This window comes from Podarcis pityusensis, assembly GCF_964106645.2.
Source record: "Podarcis pityusensis genome assembly, chromosome: 8".
NCBI lineage: Eukaryota > Metazoa > Chordata > Lepidosauria > Squamata > Lacertidae > Podarcis > Podarcis pityusensis.
In genome coordinates this window covers 15,787,959-15,808,855 of record NC_138033.1, presented here as the reverse complement: position 1 = coordinate 15,808,855, position 20,897 = coordinate 15,787,959, and the positions used below count along the sequence as shown (strand labels likewise).

The window sequence follows — 20,897 nt, the reverse complement described above, 5'->3', positions numbered from 1 at the left end:
GACACTAATTGCATATGATGCACTCGTGAACGGAGCATGGCTTCCTCGTGACTGGCGCATGGCATACTCATGCTTTACACACAACTTACTAATGGCTTACAAATTGTCCTTTTGCTTATCTGGATGTGGCATATGCATGAACAGAGACATGCATGTTCATCACTTGATCCTGAACTGCTCAACGTATGGTTGTTCTGAACATGAACTTATTCCAGGTGCTCACTTTTCACACATGTCTATATGCTTCTGCCGGTTAATTGCACAAGGTTGCAGACGATGCATTTTTTTTTAAAAAAAAGTCATCTCCAGTATGGCTGAACAAGAAGTGCGTGTGCAAAGCAAGATCATAAACTCATGTAAACATTGTCAACTTTACATCTACTTGCTAAGATAATAATAGTAAAATAGTTCCAAAAACCAGGGGTGTGATTCCAGGGACGCTGGCAGATTTAACAGTCGGTGAGGTCACAGAGCTTGTCTGTTCCATCCATGACCTCTGTCCTCTGCCAGTGACCTCCAGTATTACAGGGAACAGGGTGGGGTCGGGATATATTATTACTTTTGAGCACAAAAGATTACCACGTGTTGTTACTTTTACTAGCAGTAGCTGATCCACTCTTCTAGACCAGTAAATACTTGGGACCCCTTGTCATTGGCGCCAGGAGCTAGGTTTGCATGGTTCAAATTCGGTTATTTATTTATTGCACTGATTTCTCTCTCATACACAAACACACAGTGTGGGGGGGATTTGTTTACATTATGTATGTATTCGACTGCTCAGCCAGCCTTCTCCCGAGGGCTCGGAGTGGGCAGCAACAGATTAAAAACCAATATAAAATCCTGTTAAAAATTCAAATTCAGATCCAATTAAACAGCTGCGAACATTGCATATATCTAAAATGCCTGATCCTCTGCTGCGTCAACACGCCCCCCCCCCCCGTCTCCCCTGAAGTCCAGCCCCATGCTGAAAGATGAGGAGGCTCTGGAGAGTCTCTAGGGGCTGGTTCTTCCCACCTCCCTGGGCCTCCCCTCATTTTCTCATTTGCAGCTCTATGTGTGAACTGACGCCACTGAAAAGCAATGCGCTTTGAGGGGGTGCCAGCGTCCCTCTGTGTGATGATGAGGCACTTGCCAACATGCAAGTCCTCCTTGCCTGATGCTGTGGCCATCTAGTGACAAGCGTTTTTGCCTGTCCAGGGGCAAGATGTCCCCACCCCCAAGGCAAAGGAGATCCAGAGCTGTGGGGCAGCCCCTGAGATTGTCGCTGACAGCACTGCTTGGATGGTGAGCTCAGCCAGGCCACATTCGCACCGCACAATCTAAGCACTATGATACCACTGTAAACAGTCACGGCTTCCCCCAAAGGATTCTGGGCTTGTTCAGGGCACTGAGAGTTGTTCTCAGATGCCACCCCCCTCCCTGCTAAAATTCTGAGGGTAGTTTCATGATCAGTCCCAGGGAACTCTGGGAATTGTAGCTCTGGGAGGGTGACAGGGGTGGGCTCCCAACCACCCTCAGTACCTTAACAAACTACAGCTCCCAGAATGCATTGGGGGAAGCCACAACTGTTTAAAGTGGTATCGTAGCGTTAGGCCTGCAGGTGTTCTTTCTCATGAATCTACCCAGTCTTGCCACCAGTCAGTGGAGGCAGATCCATGAGGGCAAATGGGGTGCTGTCCAACCAACCTCCCTATGCCGTTAGCCAACCTGCCTGCCTTCTCGTCTACAACCGGTAAGGGGGCAGTTCTGCTTTGGCATCAGTTCTGTCCCTGCCAACATCTGGTCTCCCTGCCTGGTGGCCCTCAAGTCCCACTCAGCACCAGGCACCACTGGGGGCCACAGTTGCTATGAGATGGCAACACAGTCCTTCGCTGCTGCCCTTGTTTCTTTCCCACCCCACAGATGAGTCCCCCTGAGTGGCAGAGTGACCTTCAGGATGGGGACATGCTGGCCAATTTTCTCTCACATCCCTCGAGCATGACAGCAAACTGTGGAAAGTTATTTTCCTGCCGGGGGAAGGCGAATCCGAAGTGGAGGTTAGTGGGAGAGGTGGATGGAGGGTGGGTGGGTGGGTGGGAGAGAGAGTGAGTGAGAGAGTGAGAGAAAGAAAGAAAGAAAGAAAGAAAGAAAGAAAGAAAGAAAGGGAATCGACTGTCAGCACTGGCACCGTTTCATAGGCCTAAACTTTGCTCGTAAGTAGGCCAGCTTGTTCTTTTCTAGGCTGGCAGGGGAGGAGGAAGCTGGGATAATTAATCCGATATTTTTAGTGCCGCTGTTGCTCATCCCCCAGTCCTCTCCGTTTTAGTCTGATGTCACTCTGTCGAACGTCAGTCTGGTGTGCTGGATACTACACCAGACCTGCATAGCAGGTGACAGCCCGCTTGGCTGCAAAAGCTTTTTGGGCAAACACTTCCTCAGCCTGCCCTACCTCGCAGGGTTCTTGTGAGGATCGGGATACATGCATGGTCCTTATAGGAAGGGCGGGGGGGGGGGAATTCAGTGGACCCTGACCTTCCTCCCCACCAGCACTTCTAGCCCGGGTTCCTTCAAGTCTCTGTGCCTCTCAGCACCACTGTAGCAGCTCTGTTCTCTGCCTGCGAAGCCTTGTTTTATGGCCAATAGCAAATTGTGTTACATAGCCAGTTAAGAGGTCCTGTGATTGGTGAGCATGCCCCAGATAGCAGTTCTAAGCATCCAGGAAGAGGATCCACGAGCTGCAAAGATACCTGCACTTCTGTGCAGAAGGCGACGTACATACCTTCCCACTGAATTGTTGCTACCTCCTAGGCCTTCTCTACTTTTCTCCACATAATAAGCCAAAGGTATGATCCTGTGAGCCTCTGCACACATTTCCCTTTCTTGCTTGTTGGAGTTGCACAGAGCTGGGCAGCATTTGGGCAGCCAGTCCTGTTCCTTAGAACTGCAGACAATCACCTTGGTGGCCTTCTTGGATTTTGGGGAGGTCACTCACTTCACTAGGTATGAGGGAATCTGTCGACTTCCATTCCTTTAAATCCAGAACTCTGCATTTCCACACCACTTTGCGTTTTTAAAATTTCTTTTTAAAGCCCTCGTGATTTTAGTGCAAATTTCTACAGACGGACATATTCTGGTGTGCAGTTTTGGTTTCCCATACAGTTTTGCAAAGCAAATTTCTCTAATGTAATACAGTTTTGCGTGTTTGTTTGTTTTTAAACAATGCACACATTTTTTGCGCACACTTTACCTTAGCATATGCATTTCAGTACATGTTGCAAAATTCAGAGAAATGCGAATGCTGAAGGATGGCTGCATTTCAGGTCACGAATTACCGTATTTTTTGCTCTATAAGACTCACTTTTTCCCTCCTAAAAAGTAAGGGGAAATTTGTGTGCGTCTTATGGAGCGAATGTAGGCTGCACAGCTATCCCAGAAGCCAGAACCGCAAGAGGGATTGCTGCTTTCACTGCGCAGCGATCCCTCTTGCTGTTCTGGCTTCTGACATTCAGAATATTTTTTTTCTTGTTTTCCTCCTCCAAAAACTAGGTGCGTCTTGTGGTCTGGTGCGTCTTATAGAGCGAAAAATACGGTATGTAGGTTAACCTTTAAATGCAAACTGAATTGGATTTCACCCCAATCTCTACCATGACACAACTATGCTCTCTTCCTGTCTGGTGTCTAAAGGATAGTGACTTCGTGGTTCTGATAAACCACTGTTTTGTCAGGTCACTTGGGGGCCTGTGGGATTAGCAGTTGCCTTCTGCTATCCAGCTGTACCTCTTGCTCCTCTGTCATGGCTGAACAGCAACACATTCAAGTTTAGGCCCAAGGATTGGGACCAGATTGCTAGTTCAGAGCAAAAGATTTCACCCAAGCCAGAAGCTGCTCTAGAATTTTCACTAGCAGAATAGGCAACCCAGGGAGCGGTATTGGCTCTGAGTCTGCCTTCCATGGTTTTTCTAGGAGCATTCAATGAAGCAAATTATAGAATCACAGTGACCACCAAGGGTCATCTAGTCCAACCCCCTGCAACGCAGGAACTGCAACGAAAGCATCCAAGACAGATGACCATCCAACCTCTGCATAAAGACCTCCAATGAAAGGGAGTTCACAACCTCCTGAGGGAGTCCAGAAACATTGCATTTATACCAGCAAATTCGTTTGATTGAAATTTTGATATTGCACCAGCATGGGAATTACAAGGTGAATTTATTATTATTATTATTTTGGGTTCTGCTAAAGGAACACCCATACATTATTGTGAAAATGAGGAGAATAATTGGATGAAAACCTGGTGCAAATCCATATATAGATTTTCCAGAAGGTAGCTGTTCTAGTCCATTGCAGGAAAAACAACAGAGCCCTGTGGCACTTTAAATACTAACAGATGTATTTATTATGGCATAAGCTTTCACAGATTGAAGGCCACTTCATCAGATGTATTTGTAAATGTATTTCTAAGGAACAAGGCAAGGCTATGGGAACTTCCTGCTCTTCCTGGGGGAGCAACTGATTAAAGGTATTCCCCATACAATGGAAAACACTCACTGTAAAGGAACAGGACTTTAAGCCACTTTGTGTTGGGATTTTGGCTGTAAAATTCAAGGTTGTAAAACAGTTGCTTTTTGTTTTAAAGGCTACCCTGCATAGGAGGGTCAAAAATTCACTGGAAGCTATTCATAGGACGTTTAAAGATTCAAGTGGGGTAGCTGTTTTGCTCAGGAAGTTTTGCACAAGAAGCTCATCCCAGGAATCTGCCAGTGAAGGGGAAATAGAAACACAACCAAGACTATCTTGATTGGTAGGTACATAGGACCACAGCCAAGTCAGACCCCTATTCCCTCTAGTTCACTGTTGTCTACACCAAGTCACACTGCTTCTTCAGGGTTTCAGGGTATCTGGAGACACCTGGGATTGAACTAGGCTTTCAGCATCCAACGTAGATGTTCTGCCACTGAGCTATGGCCCTCCGTAGGTTGGGAGGGGTAGTGAAAAATACTGCATGTAAGTCGAGCTGGGGAATGGGGTGGCTGGAAGTTTGTGAGGTCAGAAACTTGGAGAAATGGAGTCAACAAGCTACGAGAGAGGAACGGTTGAAATACTTTAAGAGAACTGGAACTCTGGAAAGTGTTAGAGAACACGTTGGGCACTGGGGCAGGAAGGAGGCTAGAGAGGAACACAGAGGACCCAAAAATGCTTGGGAATCACAGGTGGGGAGACTCCTGCTTGCAGGTTCCTCATAAGCATCTGGTTGGGTCACGGTGAGAACCGGATGCAGGGATACATGGCCATTGTCTTGATCCAGCAGGAATGTTACGATGTACACCAAACCGAGAGATGCAAATTGTTAGGTTTCGGCTTGATTAGGGAAACAGTCTGTAATATATTTAGCTGGATGTATCTGTCTCTGTTCTCTCTCCGTCTCCAATCCCCCCAGCTTAGGAGCAACTACTCACACTGTAAAACTGGCTTTCCTTTTCAGTTCAATTCATTGCCTTACTAATAACTTACGTAAAAGCATAGGGATGCAGGTGGCGCTGTGGTCTAAACCACGGAGCCTCTTGGGCCTGCTGATCAGAAAGTCAGTGGTTCGAATCCCCGCGACAGGGTGAGCTCAGTCCTGGCTCCTGCCAACCTAGCATTTTGAAAGCACACCAGTGCAAGTAGATAAATAGGTACCTCTCCGGTGGGAAGGTAAACGGCGTTTCTGTGTGCTGCTCTGGTTTCGGTGTTCCATTACGCCAGAAGCAGCTTAGTCATGCTGGCCACATGACCCGCAAAAACTGTTTGCAGACAAACATTGGCTCCCTCGGCCTGTAAAGCAAGATGAGCGCCGCAACCCCAGAGTTGTCTGCGACTGGACTTAACTGTCAGGGGTCCTTTACATTTAAAAGTATAGTTGGGGGGGTTGGGGGGGGAATGGGTATGAGGCCTTGTTATTCACATGCCTAAGTGCCATACCACTCTATCCAACATAGGGTGTAGGTTGGGCTGCCCAAAGTCCAGAAGGTTAAATGGTTGTTTAGTGGGGGAAACCAGTAAAAAAAATAAAGATATCCACTTGGTGGCAGCAGTGAAGTTAACAAGCGTAACTTGGTTTTGCTGGTTTGCTTATAAGCTTTCCCTCTTCACAGTGCAGGCGACAGCAACAGGCAGCCAAGATTTTCTGCAGTGCCTCTGATGTAGCACAGCTCAGTGGCATTGCAGGACATTAAAAATGGCAGCTCATAGCCCCCGGCTGCCCAGCATGGCAGCCTGGGGCAGGGGTTGGTACTGGTGGACCCTGCAAGAGAACTGGGGGCCCGACATCTGCCTGAGGGTGCCGGGTGCAAATGCTGCACCTGCATATTCTATTTGCTGGGCAAGATGCAATCAGTGATGCCTGGCCACTTGCTGATGGTGGAAAAGTGGTTTAAGAGCTTGTCTCCCAAGAGCAGGGCTGCCATTCCAACAGAAGCTGTGTGCCTTTGACAGCTCTGCGACTCTCCTCCCTCTGCCCTATCTGTGCTGTCAAAACGTTTGATTGCAAACTCCTGGGGGGCAGAGAGCTGTCCTTTTGCTTACGTTGCAAAATGCCACGTAGATGGATGGCACTGTGTAAAATAGGAGTGGCACAGTTGTTTCTGAAGGAAGAAACTGGCTTCGGTGGGTCCTTTTATATATTAATTTTTTAAAAAAATGTGTGCATTAGAAAATGCGAGCGCACCATCACCTCTAAAGTGAGATCGCGAAAACAAAAGCAATTTATGTAGAAGTGCTAAGCAGTCCCTTGATCCAAGTATTCTGATTTCACAGGTTCACAGACTGGGGAGCAAATTTCTTGCCCTGACTTCCTAAGCCTAATGATGTCTCTGAGGCTTACCCAGCTCATCATTTCAAAGGTCCAGGTTGGCTACAAAGGACACACATCTCACCTTACCTGGGCTAAAGAGCTAAAGCAAACATGATTGGATTCTTTTGTTTTCTGCAGGTGGCAATCTGCCTGTTGATGGTTCCTCCTGGCCTCCCTTTTTTCATGCTCATGAGGAAGTTATACAAATCTATAACAGGGACGCGGGTGGCGCTGCGGGTTAAATGACAGAGCCTAGGACTTGCAGATCAGAAGGTCAGCGGTTCAAATTCCCGTGACGGGGTGAGCTCCCATTGCTCGGTCCCTGCTCCTGCCAACCTAGCAGTTCGAAAGCACGTCAAAGTGCAAGTAGATAAATAGGTACCGCTCCGGCAGGAAGGTAAAGGGTGTTTCCGTGCGCTGCTCTGGTTTGCCAGAAGCGGCTTAGTCATGCTGGCCACATGACCCGGAAGCTGTACACCGGCTCCCTCGGCCAATAAAGTGAGATGAGCGCCGCAAGCCCAGAGTCGGTCATGACTGGACCTAATGGTCAGGGGTCCCTTCACCTTTACCTTATAACAGGGATGGAGAACCTGCCACCCTTTTGCTGGACTTCAGTTCCCATCGGCACTCTCTGGCATAGCCACTGAGCAGATTCGATGGGAGCTGTAGTCCAGCAACATTAGGACGGCCAGAGGTTCACCTGAACTACAGAGGAATATAGGGCCTGTTGCCCAATGGCAGACCATGATCTTTGTCTGCAGAAAGTTCAGCCACCAATATCTCCAGGTGGCAGGCTGGGAACAGTCTCTGAGACCACGGAGATCTGCTGCCAGTCAATACTAAGCTGGTTCAATCGGGTCTAAGGCAGGGAAACCTTTGGCCCGCGAGGTGTTGCTGAACTACAACTCCCATCATCCCTGGCCAGTGGCCATGCTTGCTGGGGCTGATGGGAGTTGAAGTTCAGCAGCATCGGGGAGGGAGCAAAGGTTCTCTGCAAATGGCTTAAGGCGTTTTATGTATTCCTCACTATAGTTTGGTTCACTGAGCACAATGTGGTGCGAGAGAGGGGATTTCAGCCTGGCTCTATGCCACAGCCTTGCCCATGAGTCTTCTTCCTCTTGTCCAGGTGTGAAGTCCCACTGCTTTTGGCAAACCAGCTGCAGGTTAGTCACCTCTTATCATACTTTTCAGGCCGTGAGTGCAATCACACCCACAAGAGGGAGATACTCAGCGGACATGGGATCCTGATTGGCTTTGGGGAGGAAACAGACCCTTACAGCTGGAAGGAAGTGAAAGTGGAGCTCCCTGCTGCAACATTTTCTTTGTAGTTCCCATTTGTAAATCTGAATGTGCACTCTGTTTTAAAAAAGGAGTTCTCTTGTGCTTTGTGTCCTGCAATACCAACATTCACTCACACGAAAACCACCGAATCTCCAAGTCTCTCTTGGCTCATGGTATATTGTGTAAATAATAATAATAATAATAATAATAATAGGCCCTATGGGGGATTTCCCTGTACATTTTTGGCTTACCTATGCTGTGATGTGTTTCTTTCTTTCAAGTATGGTCAAGTTTTCACAAAGGGAAATCTGTGCTTGTTTCTCCCTTTTGCAGTATTTTGTTGTTTTTTGAGAGGGGGGTGGGCACATTTATGAGATCAAGCAAACATGGGAAATTATAGCAATGCCTCATCTTGTGATGAGATTTTGCTGTAAACAAACAAACAAAACCGATGGTGTAAAGTTAAACTTGCCCCAAGTGAGCTCCTAGGCATGTGCTCAGCAATGAGAATATTCCAGAAGCAGATTATGGATGCAGGGAGTCACCAAGGGGCTACTTCCTGCGTTATATATTCCTTACCACCAGATGCATTAAACAAAACCAAAACACATTTTGGCCTCCTGTGAGAGATGCAAACAAACAGTTCAGCAATTACTATCCACGGCCACGATTCACAAACCAAGACTAATGCTTTGCACTTAACACTGCTGACTTCAGAGTAGCTGAGCTTGCATAAATCTTTCCATTTGTAGTTTATGGGGCTCCGATAACAGCTGCCAGGTTGCCTGATACATAAATCAACTGCCTGCCGCCTGCATGGGCAGCAAGGATGGGAAACCTGTCATCCTACAGATGTTTCTGGACTACAACTCCCATCATCCCTGGTCACCGTCCTTGCTGCCTGGGACTGATGAGAGCTGGAGTCCAACAACGTCTGAAAGGCCACAGGTTCATCGCACCTAATGTAAAGGAAGGACATAGAGTTATAGGCTAGGCATGTCATTTGCTCAGACCAGAGCAGTCAGTGCCTCTTGGAGAAATGAATAGGGTTGCCATATTTTTAATGGCAGAGCTCCTGTGCATTTAATGAGATTTGGCATGGAAGGCCATCCTGCCTTGCATGTTGCCCCCAGTTAAAGATTTCTTGTAGCAGGGCTGGAGAAGACCCCGATCACCTCTGTGTTGCCAGTGTTTTGTAGGAGGGATTCCTTCGCATGCCACACGTTTAAGATTGCACAATTAAAGTGGTTTAAAACACTTTGGCACAGCAAATTCGCTTTTTTAAAAAAAAATTAAAATTGTTCTTTTGTAGTTAGTCAAGTGATCAGGCAATGCACTAAAAATGTGTGGGATAAATGATTGATGAGTGGGAAGATGTAGTCTCCATACAAGCAAATCTGGAGGAATACTCAATAATATAGGCCATCTGGAGAAGAGATTGAGTAGAGTTTGCAACTGGGTTAGGTGGACTGATGCCCTGGCCGAATAAAGGCGCTTCCAGGCAGGCAGGCATCCAACAAGTGAAGCTGCACCTGTCCTGTTTCTGCCTGTGTCATGCAACTGTTAACGTGACTGAAAATAAAACATGACAACTCCCAGAAATGAGAGCAAAATGCTTGCCCAAATCCATTCAGGACTGGGACCTGCATTGATTCGGCAGTGGGTTTACCGTACTTTTCGCTCTATAAGATGCACCCAACCATAAGACGCACCTAGTTTTTAGAGAAGGAAAACAAGAAAAAATATATATATTCTGAATCAAATGTTGTTGAAGAGGCTTTGCGCAGCTATCCCTGAAGCCAGAACAGAAGTTCTGGCTCCAGCGATAGCTGCGCAGCCTGCATTTGCTCCATAAGACACACACACATTTCCCCTTACTTTTTAGGAGGGAAAAAGTGCATCTTATAGAGTGAAAAACACGGTATTTCCTAGGGAACAACAGTCCAACCACCTACAGCACCTTTCATCAACCTGGTGCCCTCCTGATGTTTTGAGCAAAACCCCTCAACCCCAGCCAGCTCAAAGAAGGCTGCCTGTCCTACAGTAACAGCCCATTCCCTGCATGATCAGAAGCCTTTAGAAGAACATGAGAAGAACCTGTTGGATCAGGCCATTGGCCCATCTAGTCCACAATGTGCTCTCACAGTGGCCAACCTATGGGAAACAGGTAAGCAGGACAAGAGTGCAAGAGCACTTTCTCCCCTTTATAGCGACAGATCAGAGGATTGCCTTGCTTTGCCTGACCCTGTACTGCCAACCCACTTCATTCATCCCTGGCCTCTCTCCATCGTTGTCTTGTCCATCTCAGGCAGACTGTGGACCCTCGGGGTCAAAGAATGCTCCGTTCCTATGCTCTGCATATCCCTCCTGTGCCACACTGTTAAATATCCATAACTGCTGATGTAGATGGATGAATGAATGAATGAATGAATGGGTGAAGGTGCTGAGAAGATGGAACTGAAGTGGGAATGTTGCAGCAGAGGATGGAGAGGATGATGATGATGATGGGTAGTTCTGCTACAAAGACAACCTAAATGGAGGGAATGTGGAAGGACCTGAGGCAGATTGGAGTTCCATGAAGTACAGGGCAGGAGAGGAAATGTAGGGCTCAGCTGGGAAGTAAGAATGGGTAAATCTGTCCATTTCTGTTTCTGTTTCTTTCCTTTCTTTTTTTCAGTCCAGAATGTTCAGTTTTCCTCATTTCCACAACAGTTTGCATATATAGTCCTTATGAAAATTAACCAGCATTTCAGTGCGTGTTCCTCTTAGTGTAAACATTTCTGTATGCAAACTTGCCTGATTTACACACGTTTTGCAAAGCAGTTTCCACAGATATAATGCATTTTTTAACATAATTTTCACAAACATGCATATTTTTAATGCACACATTACAACAATATGCACAGTTTGGGGGTGGTTGTTTTTTTTTTTTGCAGCTGACTTGGCTGGAGAACTGCATTGCAAAATCTGGAGACGTGCCCTTTTCGAAGGATGGTTGTTTTTTGTTTTTGTTTTTTTGTTCATGTATGGTTCCGAAAGGTGAGGGTGGGTACATTCACCTTTAAATGAGAACTGAATCACATTTCTCCCCCACCCCTACTGTGAAAGTTTCCTGTATAGATTGAAATGAATGGGAGCTGCAGAACTGTCCAGCAAGAGAGGCATCCCTTGACCAAATTCCAACTTCTTCCAGGGGAAAACAGCCAGCTGCAGAGCATATCAGAAGCCTAGCTGCCCCCTTCATTACCCTACTGCTCTTGACCTCCGTCTGCAGCAGTACTTAATTTATCAAAAATGGAAGGGTTCAAATCTGCCTGGATGCCCTCTCCTTAACCCTGGGCACAAGGGAGAACAGATGTGATGACTCAGTCCTGAAGACAGAATACAGACAGAAGACAACAAAGGTGAGTGAAATCTGGACTATGTACAGACAGTTGTTTCTCTGGCCGTATGGGAGAACTTCCCCTCTTATCTCTATGTAAGTACACACAGATAATGGAAGCAGAAGGGGATTTACTGCCCGGGGTAGAAGGTCTGCTCATTCCGTTCCCTTGCTTTTTAATTAAGGGCCGTTCCCATGCAGTACATGTTTACTCGGAAGAAAGCTTCATGGAGCCCAGTGGGACTTACTCCCCAGTAAGCATGCTTAAAATAGCAGCCTTAATCTCATAGCAGGTAATAAGAGTGCTGAAATTGACTAGACCAAATAAGTATTTCCTGGTCCAGTCAATTTCATTCCTAAGGGGAAACTGTCCATGTTTCCTGCTTGCATGGAAACACACCTGTTCTCTCATGTACATTTTTTTAAACAGAAGTGTGTCAACCATAATTTAAAAGGGGCGCTACACTGCCTGGGACTGTCTCACCAAAACACACATACAGCTCATACAATCCTGGGTGCCCTGGCTGGAGCTCCTTTTAGCTTTCCTCTGCTACTGTTTGAAGCACTGTGGAACTTTCAAGGAACGTTTTGGCTAGGGACCACAGCAGGCCACAAAGATCAAACAAAACCCCATGCATTGAAGGTGAGAAAGCTCCACAAGATCACCTCCAGCTCTCTGAGAAGTTATCATTGGTGCTCAGCCATTTTGCAAGCCCAGCAAGGGCAAATAAGGCTTCAAGAGAGACTCCTGCTTCAACCAGGGTTTTTAATGTGAATGGAAACCCTGTGTTGGCTTGGCCAGCATGGTCACCTACATTACAGATGCCTTTCTCTCACTCCCCGTTTCTGTATGTACAGCAATCAGATGTTAGCACAAGCGAGTCTCTACAGTGATCCAAGCACCATATGCAATACCAGAGCGCCACGCTTCCTTCTTTCTGCTGGAGGCACAATTTGAGCATCACCAATCCCCCCCCCCCAATATTTGCTACTGATGCAACTCCCATCATCCCTGATCATCAACCATGCTGGCTGAGGCTGATGGGAGCTGGAGTCCAAGAACACCTGGAGGGCCACAGGCTTCCCATCCCTGTCCTGACATGGGCTCTCCCACCTCTGCTGAGTGTCAGGAGCACCTCCAGCTACAGCAATAACCTTGAGAATGTAGGAGGGACAAGGAAATGCTATTCAGGAGGAGATGCCTCTGACATGATACCAGAGTAGAATCTAACAAGGTGAGAACTAGAGTGCCTTCCTTCTGGAGATGAAGAAAAGATCCCACCACTCTGCCTTTGTTGGGTGGTTTTGATGCTTGTGTGTGCACGCTCTGGATTCTCAATTATAACCAGGGCTCTGTGTACTGTCTGCCAAATGAAAAATTCTGCAAAAAGATAATGTAAATTCTGCACCAAGAAAAGCCCAGTTCTGCAATCTGCATAAACTATGCAAACGAACTCAATATATTTTTTCCTCGTTTTGTTTAATTCATCCTACTATTTTTTTAAACCCCCCCCCCCCATTTTTACATAATCATTCTTCTGCTATTCAAGGAGAGGGACAAGGAGCTAAGACCACTTGGGATCTTGTTCAGCCACCTCTTTGGCTTCAGAGATTCAGCAGGCATAGCACAAAAAAGTTTTGCAAGCATACAGCCATAACTATAACAGCTAGGAGCTTGCTCTCTCTCCCCCCCCCCACCCAAAAGAAAGAAAGCTGGGATTCCCAGGAAACTGAAATCAACCCCTACCACATTCTGAGTTTTCTGTACTCCTGCAGAATCTTGGCATGTACACAGCTGCATAGGACTGTAGATACTCCATGTTTAAAAAGAAACTAACATTATTCTGCTAACCTACATTCTGTGTCAAGAAATGCTGAGGTCTAGCAACCTGTGTAGGACAGTGGAAACTGAACACATTTGCATGCATTTGCACGATATATCTTACAAACAAGCAGTTTCATTTAAGTGGATTGAGAGGCTACATTACCACTGCTGACTGTAAATGCAGCATTATTATTATTAACCTAGTCAAAGCACATCTTATACGTTTTGAGGGTTGGACTACATAGAAGTTATAGGAGATCTGCGCCTGCAGTTATAAACAGCAACCCTTCATCTCCTCTTCCTCCTTCCGTAATGGCATCAGCAGCTACAAACAAAACAGGGAGACACACTGATAACTGGAAAGATGCCAGAAGCAAGGCCAATAAGGTGCAGATGTCATCTGACCAGTGATCCCCAGTGTTTCTGTTGACTTCCTCCTGACACATTTGGAAACACAGCCCCTTTATGGGCATGTGGCATGCTAGAAGGAGATGCAATTTTGTGTTGACTAAATGCCAGCTGCAATGAGTTGGGCTTTCCTTATAAACTTGCCACTTATCAGCCTCACATGTGGCATTTCTTCAGTTCTCAGCATCTCCCACAACATTTAGTTTGATGCCCAAACCATGCAAAAACCTGCTAGCAAAAGTGGGGTGAGTGCACACTTCACAAGCAGAAACTTCTCTTTCAAACTACCTCCAATTGTACTGGGGATGGGGGATATATCTGCAGGGAAGGATCACCCACATAGCCTTGCAAATAAGTCTACAAAACTACTAGCCTGCAGGAGGGATTTGCTAACCAGTTCAGGGGCCAGTTTCTTGTGTTTCTGTGTTGGCCACTGAAGTGGAGAATCTCCTCCTTGGCCAGCATGAAAACAAGAGGTATTATTAGCCTCATAGCAGCGGTTCCATCAAGACAAGACTTCAGGGCAAGTGTCTAAGGCCCCACTTGGCAGAATGAGCGGGAGGGAGTCCCAGTCACAGCAGGGCCAGCAGACCGCAATGTGAAGCAAGTGAAGTGATAGACACTGCTACCTAAAAAGAGGACCTCAAAGTCCAAAGTACAGTCGTACCTTGGAAGTTGAACGGAATCTGTTCTGGAAGTCCGTTCAACTTCCAAAAAGTTCAAAAACCAAAGTGCAGCTTCTGATTGGATGCAGGAAGCTTCTGCAGCCAATCAGAAGCCGTGGAAGCCCTGTCGGACATTGAGCTTTCCAAAATAGTTTGCAAACCGGAACAGCCACTTCCGGGTTTGCAATGTTCGGGAGCCAAAACATTCGGGAACTAAGCTGTTCGTCTTCCAAGGTTCGACTGTACCTATCTGCATCACTGCCTTTACTGAGACTTTTAATAAACAAGCTGCAGAAGGATGAATAATCTCCACTCTACCAGGCTGCTTGCATTTCTGGATCTATGATTAGCTATGCCTCATCACATCCACAAAGATACCCACTGGTATTTTCCACACATTCTCAAGCTTATCTTTACAAAAGGACTAGAAACTTTTATTCTTTATTTTTTATGACATAGCCGAATGCTGAATTCTATCCCAAACGTTGGACTTTTTGTGTGTGTGTGGTGCATGTGCAGAAGTGCTGAATACACAAAACCCGATTATAATTCCGTCTGAAAGGGAGCCTTTGAAGTCAGGGCTGGGGGGTCCCGAGATACAATCAGCAATAATGACTTGAGAACTAGGAAGAGCAAAGAAGAAAAGAGGAAGGGAAATAGAATAAAGACATAAATAAGGAAGAATTCAAGTGCCACGGTGCTTTTGTTCAACAAAGATACAGAGGAGAGATACTGGTGTGGATTTGTGCATATGTGTATGTGTGTGTAAAGGTAGGGGGGGGGATGGGAGTCCTTAGCTCAAGGGAAATTGCCGAGAAAAGATTTTGTGAAAAGTACAGAAAAAGAACACCATTGATTTTAGAGAGCTGGCAGATGTTCCAAGCAATGATTTTTCTAGCGGAAATATACACCCCACCCCCAATGAATAAAACAAAAACAAAAACCCAACCCAATCACTGTCAAAAGCAGGGCCAAACAAAGAATTAAACCAGCCATTCCCTCTTCCTGGTTTCTCTCCATAGGCCACACAACGTTACCTGGCAATCAACATTGTCAGGAGAAGGTCATTCTTACCCCTGCTTTTTAAAGGGTGGAAATTCCATGCCTCAAAAAACTCAGCAGACTTGGCTCTATGACCTTTAACAGTTCTTCCAAAGACTCTGGCATGCCGTCGTGTCTAAGGGCTGCGGGTTCGGTTCTCGGTGCTGGTCCTCAGACAGCGTTCGCGGAGTGCATTTATATGATGTCAGCCTCTCTCGCAATGCCCCAAAGGAGACCTCCTTCCTGCGTAGGCTGAGCTCAGCAGCCTTCCAAATATTGCTGATAGTTTTCCTGGCCCCAGGGTGCAAAGAATAATAACAAACGGCCTGCAAATCTGTCTGAATGAATCTGGAAGGGGGCAGAAGGAATTCCACCGCCTATGGAGGTTCTCAGCCCAGCTTGTAAATCATAATAATTAAAAGGGAAGCTCCTAAATGTTGTCAGCTGCTGAAATCCTTGCTCCCAAACAACAGCAAAAGAAGGAACCAAAAGAAAAAAAGGAGGTTAAAATAACAGAAAGAACAAAACCCTTTGTGAAATCGGTATTCCGGGGTCTGTGCATTCGAAGGACGAAAGGTCCCATCAGCCCAAGGAAGAAAATGTTGCTGTTCCATTTAAGTCGCAGAGGTGAGGGGTGGGGTGAGCAATGTCTGCAGTCAACCCTATAGAGCCCTGTGTCTTTTCGGTTGTGTTAAATAACAAGTTCAACTGGGAGTGTCTGAGATGGAGTGTGAAGATAAATGGCTGTAGAAACAAATGCATATTTTTTTCCCATTTCGTTTTGTTTTCTTCTATCCCTCACAGTGATGGGGTTCTCGATAAATTTCATTTCTCTCTCTCTCTTCATCTTTTCCAGAAAGTAGAGATGCCTCCCCCTCTCTCTCTTTCTCTCCCTCTCTTGGATTCATTCCCTTTCACCTGTTTCCTTCCGTGGTTCTGCTTCAATTCCCCAGCCACCCTAAACCTTAAACAGCAGAGTCACAAAGGCGGATGACAGCAGGCCCAGGAAGAGGGGAGATTCCATGCTGGAGGCTGCCATGTTGTCCAGAGAACCTGGTCCTAAGAGGAGGAGGAGAAGGGTTTGTTGTAACCGGAGTGTTAGAAATAAAATTGGCCCTCTCTACTAGGATTAGGCAAATGCATCAATTTTGAGTTCCCTCAGTGTCTCATTTTTTCCAGTCTTTGAAGTTCCGTTCTCCACAATTGTACATCACTTTGCAAATATATATTTTTTGGCTACCTTTGAAGGTGACTCAGAAACTACAACTAATCCAGAATGCAGCAGCTAGACTGATGACCAGCAGCAGCCACCGGGATCATATAACTCTGGTCCTAAAGGATCTACGGTACATTGGCTCCCAGTACTTTTCTGAGCACAATTCAAGTGTTGGTGCTGACCTTTAAAGCCCTAAACAGCTTTGGCCCTGTATACCTGAAGGAGCATCTCCACCCCCACTGTTTGGTCCAGCTCTGAGGGCCTTCTGGTAGTTCCCTCACTGCAAAGCTAAGTGATGTTACAGTGAAGCAGGTGGAGGGCCTTCTCAGGGACTTCCTCCCTGTGAAACGCCCTCCCATCAGATGTCAAGGAAATAGACAACTATCTGACTTTTAGAAGCCATCTGAAGGGGAAGCTTTTAATGTTTGATGTTTTATTGTGCTTTTATATTTGTTGGAAGTCACCCAAGGTGGCTGGGGCAACCCAGTCAGGTAAGCAGGAACAAATAATAAAATCATAAAATTCACCACCATTATAGTGTGCATTTCTCCCTTACACCTTTCTCCTAATAAACACATTTTTTTGCAATTTTGTCTGATTAACATGTTTACAAAGCAATTTCCCCTAATATTATGCCTTTTGTGTATACTACTGTCATTAACCAATGCATGTTTTTTTAATGCACACATTACTAGTGCGTGCAGTTTTGTATGCCTTACTTGCTTGGAGAGCTGCATTGCAAAATTCAGAGATGGGTGTATTTTGCAAGAGGGCTGCACATTGTTCTGGGACGTTCTAGTTTTCACCTTCCGATGCAAAGTGAATCCAGTTTCTCTCCCACCCACACTACTTCTCATATGCCCAGCCAGTCCAGTGGCTCTAGGAGCCAAACTGAGGGTGCAAGTGGTGGCAGGCAAACCTGCCATTGGGTGGGCCCAGTCAAGGTTAAGACACAACCTCCATCAGGGATGGGGGAGGTGGTAGCAGGAAGAGGAGAAGAGAGACTCACTGATAAGCCGTAAGCTGACATTGAAGGAGCCTAAGTTGTTGGAAGCCAGGCAGGTGTAGTTCCCATAATGACGAGCGGTGACGTTGCTGAAGAGCAGCATGGAACGAGTGCGCTCGTTCTGTATCTGCAGTCCATCCACGCCGCCAATTACTCTGCTAGGAAAAGGGAGTGGGAGGAGAGCATGGGCGGGTAACATTGTTAAAGCATTGTGCTCTGAGAATACGGGGAATTATAGAAAATACCAGCTTGCAACTGATCTCATGCCCTGTCCCTGATTTGCCCACGATCAGCATTCTATTTCCTGGCTTCTTTGCATGAGAGATAGCCCTTTGTTAAAGAGGTATGAGTTTCCAGTGATGGCCCTTGTTTATTAGTTCGCACCTCCCACCACTGCAACCCGTGGAAGCTGCCCATGTGCCCTGGCACATCTGTGCATGGTCAAAATCCCAGTGCACAAAAAGGGGGTCTTTACCCTCTTGCGCATTTGTGTGTTGCTAGATCCCTTTCCCTGCACCATGGCTTCACCCAGACACAAACACTTTGGATTGCCGCAGGTAACTTGTGAGGAGAAGAGGAGCAGGGACAGAGGAAGTGGGCAGGGGAGATGCAAAAGGGGACACTTTTCTGGCAAACTGCACATAGGTATCAGTCCGAACCGAGTCAAGAAATTGCAAAGGGGCAGCTTGCTCATGCATCCTTGGAGGTGCTCTGGAAACAAGGGTAGGTGTTTTGGAAGCCCTCGAATCCTGGGAGGCATTTGGAGAGGGAGTGTTTCAAAGGCATCCTCAGAAATCAAAAGCTACAGGAGGCTGAATTGGCCAATGCAGTCCAAGAGCTCCCTTTGCAGTTTCCACACCTCTCTATGCCACCTTCCCACAGTCTCAGTGGCTGTTTATCTCTGCTCTGGCCTGTCAGACAGGCGATCCATCATCTGTTGGACCACAACCCCCACAGCGGCAGTAGATCTGGATTCACCTGCCTCCTTTTCTCTGATACGGTGGTGTGTGTTTGTGTGTGTGTGTGTGTGTGTGTGTGAATGCGCATGCACACATGCGTATTGTTGCTTGCCACTCCTGAGAGGGAAGCTTATTCTTTATTAAATGTGGCAGCAAGGATGGTATATCCCAGCCCTCCTACCAGGCAAAGTATTCCACATACAGACTCTCCTATTATCCAGGCTATTTTCTCTCCCCTCACCCCTGAGTTTTAAATCTATGAAGCCATCTAGCCTGGCTTGGTTTGACCAGCTGCAAAGCCCGTGACTCACCAAACCGAATGCAGCCCAGCAACCATGTTATTATCTTTCCCCCCCTCCCCTTGCTTGACCGCCGTCCCTGTTTTTGCACTCCTGAGCAGCCAGAAAGAGCAGGAGTTTTATTTGGACTGCAGTGTGCTGGTTATTGACTCAATTGGTTACAAGAAGGGATGGGAGAAGGAGGCAATTTCTGCCCTTCCTTGGTTTCTCTCAATCAGCGCTGTTTCCGTTCCCCTGCAGTTCAGCTTCCACGAATATCTATGTGATTCATCTCGCTATGGCCAAAATCTACACCATCTAGTCCAATCTCCTGCTTGCTGTGTGAGTTCCAGAGCAAAAATAAAAACATGAGAAGAGTCTGGCACATCAGGCCAATGACCCATCTAGTGAAGTGTCTGGTCTTTGCAGTGGCCAACTAGATGCCTATGGGAAACCCACAAGCAAGACCCGAGCACAAGAACCCTCACACATCCTGTGGCTTCTAGCAACATTATCACCTCTGACCAACCTGGTGGTAGCCATTGATAGCCTTATCGAAAATGAGCATTCTTCACAAATGGCTGTCCCACCACTACTCACAGAGAAACCACCACCCCTATAGGAAATGGGGTTCTATTATTAAGCTGAGTCATGAGGTTTCTCTTAATGTTCAACCAAACAAATACCCTGCCCTTTGGGGGCAACAGAGGGCAATCCTTTGCCTTCACCAGTGTGGCAGCCTTTCAGGTTAAACGCCACCTTCCCCTCTGATGCTACTACTCTGATCAAATTTAGAGTCCTCTGTCACTGCTTTGTAAGTAAAAACAAAAATATTGGGAGAATCTGGACATGGAATATGCTATTTGGCCCTTAACCCCAGCTCAAATTAAACCCCAGTTGCTTGTTCATCAACCAGAACTTCATAATTTTATGGATTCTGACAATTTTCTTGTATAAACTCCACATTGCTGTTACTGACAGCTATCAAATCACTGGGATATGTATGTATATATATATATATATATATATATATATATATATATATATCTCCTTGTGTTCCTGGGTGGCTTCCTCCCACCCTCTGCCCTGACTTTTTGCATCTGATGTTCAGTGCGCCCACAGCTCTGTCATTGTTTCCTAATAAAGTAAGATAAAAAGTCATGGTTTCTTTTCGCTGAGCAGTTCTAACCACAAACAGCCCCCCTGAGACGCAAGAGGTTTGAACCATGAACTGTTATCACCAAGCTAGCGCGGGAACACTGGAGGGAAACAACTGGGAGGCTGATCGGGAGATAATTGCAAATCATCTTGTCAGGTGTCAATCCCTGCAGAACCAGAACCCGGCTCCCGAAAGAGAGGCCTCAGCTGTTCAGCTAAGCGCAGAAATTCCCCCTCCCCCCTCCACCTCTTCCTTCAGGAGCCTTTTTCTCCCCACAGCACTTACTCCTTCCTAACAAGTTGACAAATGAATGCAAACATGGAAAAGAGCAAAATCCAGGGGCTGATTTAAGGCTGTGCAAGTGGTGCTCATGCACTGGGTGCTGAGCTGGTGGGGGGGAGATGGGACGCTATCTCAAAGACTGGTAAGCAAGGTGCTGGGCTTTGGGAAGTAGGCATGAGCACTCTGACATGGTCCTAGTTCCCTCCTCCTCCTTCCCAGAACCTAGTTAGCACTTTCCCGTATTTAGGAGATGAGAGGGCTCTAGGACCAGCCAGAGCCCCTGCACCTCCTTCCCAAAGCCCAGAAGAGGGCGGAACAGAGGCAGAACAGGGTGGAGTGGGCTTATGCGCACTCTGCCGACCCAGGCCCCCCAGGAACGGAACCCCTATGCCAAATGTGCACATCCCCCCTAGCCTTTGTTCCCATCTCTTGACTGCAGAACTGCATTGCAAAATTCGGGAAAGCGTGAATTTTGATATTTGGGTTTGCTCTTTTGTTTCAGGAAGGGCAAATTTGATGGGTTCCCCTTTAAACGTGAACTAAATCAAATCTCTCCCTCATCCCAATGCTCAAGGGTGATGAGA

General features: G+C 46.6%; 1 protein-coding gene across 1 annotated transcript in view; it reads right to left on the bottom strand.

The window, feature by feature from the left end:
* Positions 1 to 15,056: 15,056 nt before the first annotated feature.
* LOC308484252 (igLON family member 5-like) overlaps positions 15,057 to 20,897 on the bottom strand; it is a gene marked incomplete at its 5' end in the record, with an annotated part of 130,060 nt that continues 124,219 nt past the window's right edge. The window contains 2 exon segments of the mRNA XM_081019032.1: positions 15,057 to 16,472; positions 17,639 to 17,793. Coding sequence (XP_080875158.1) covers positions 16,372 to 16,472; positions 17,639 to 17,793 — 256 coding nt within the window. The 3' untranslated portion in view covers positions 15,057 to 16,371.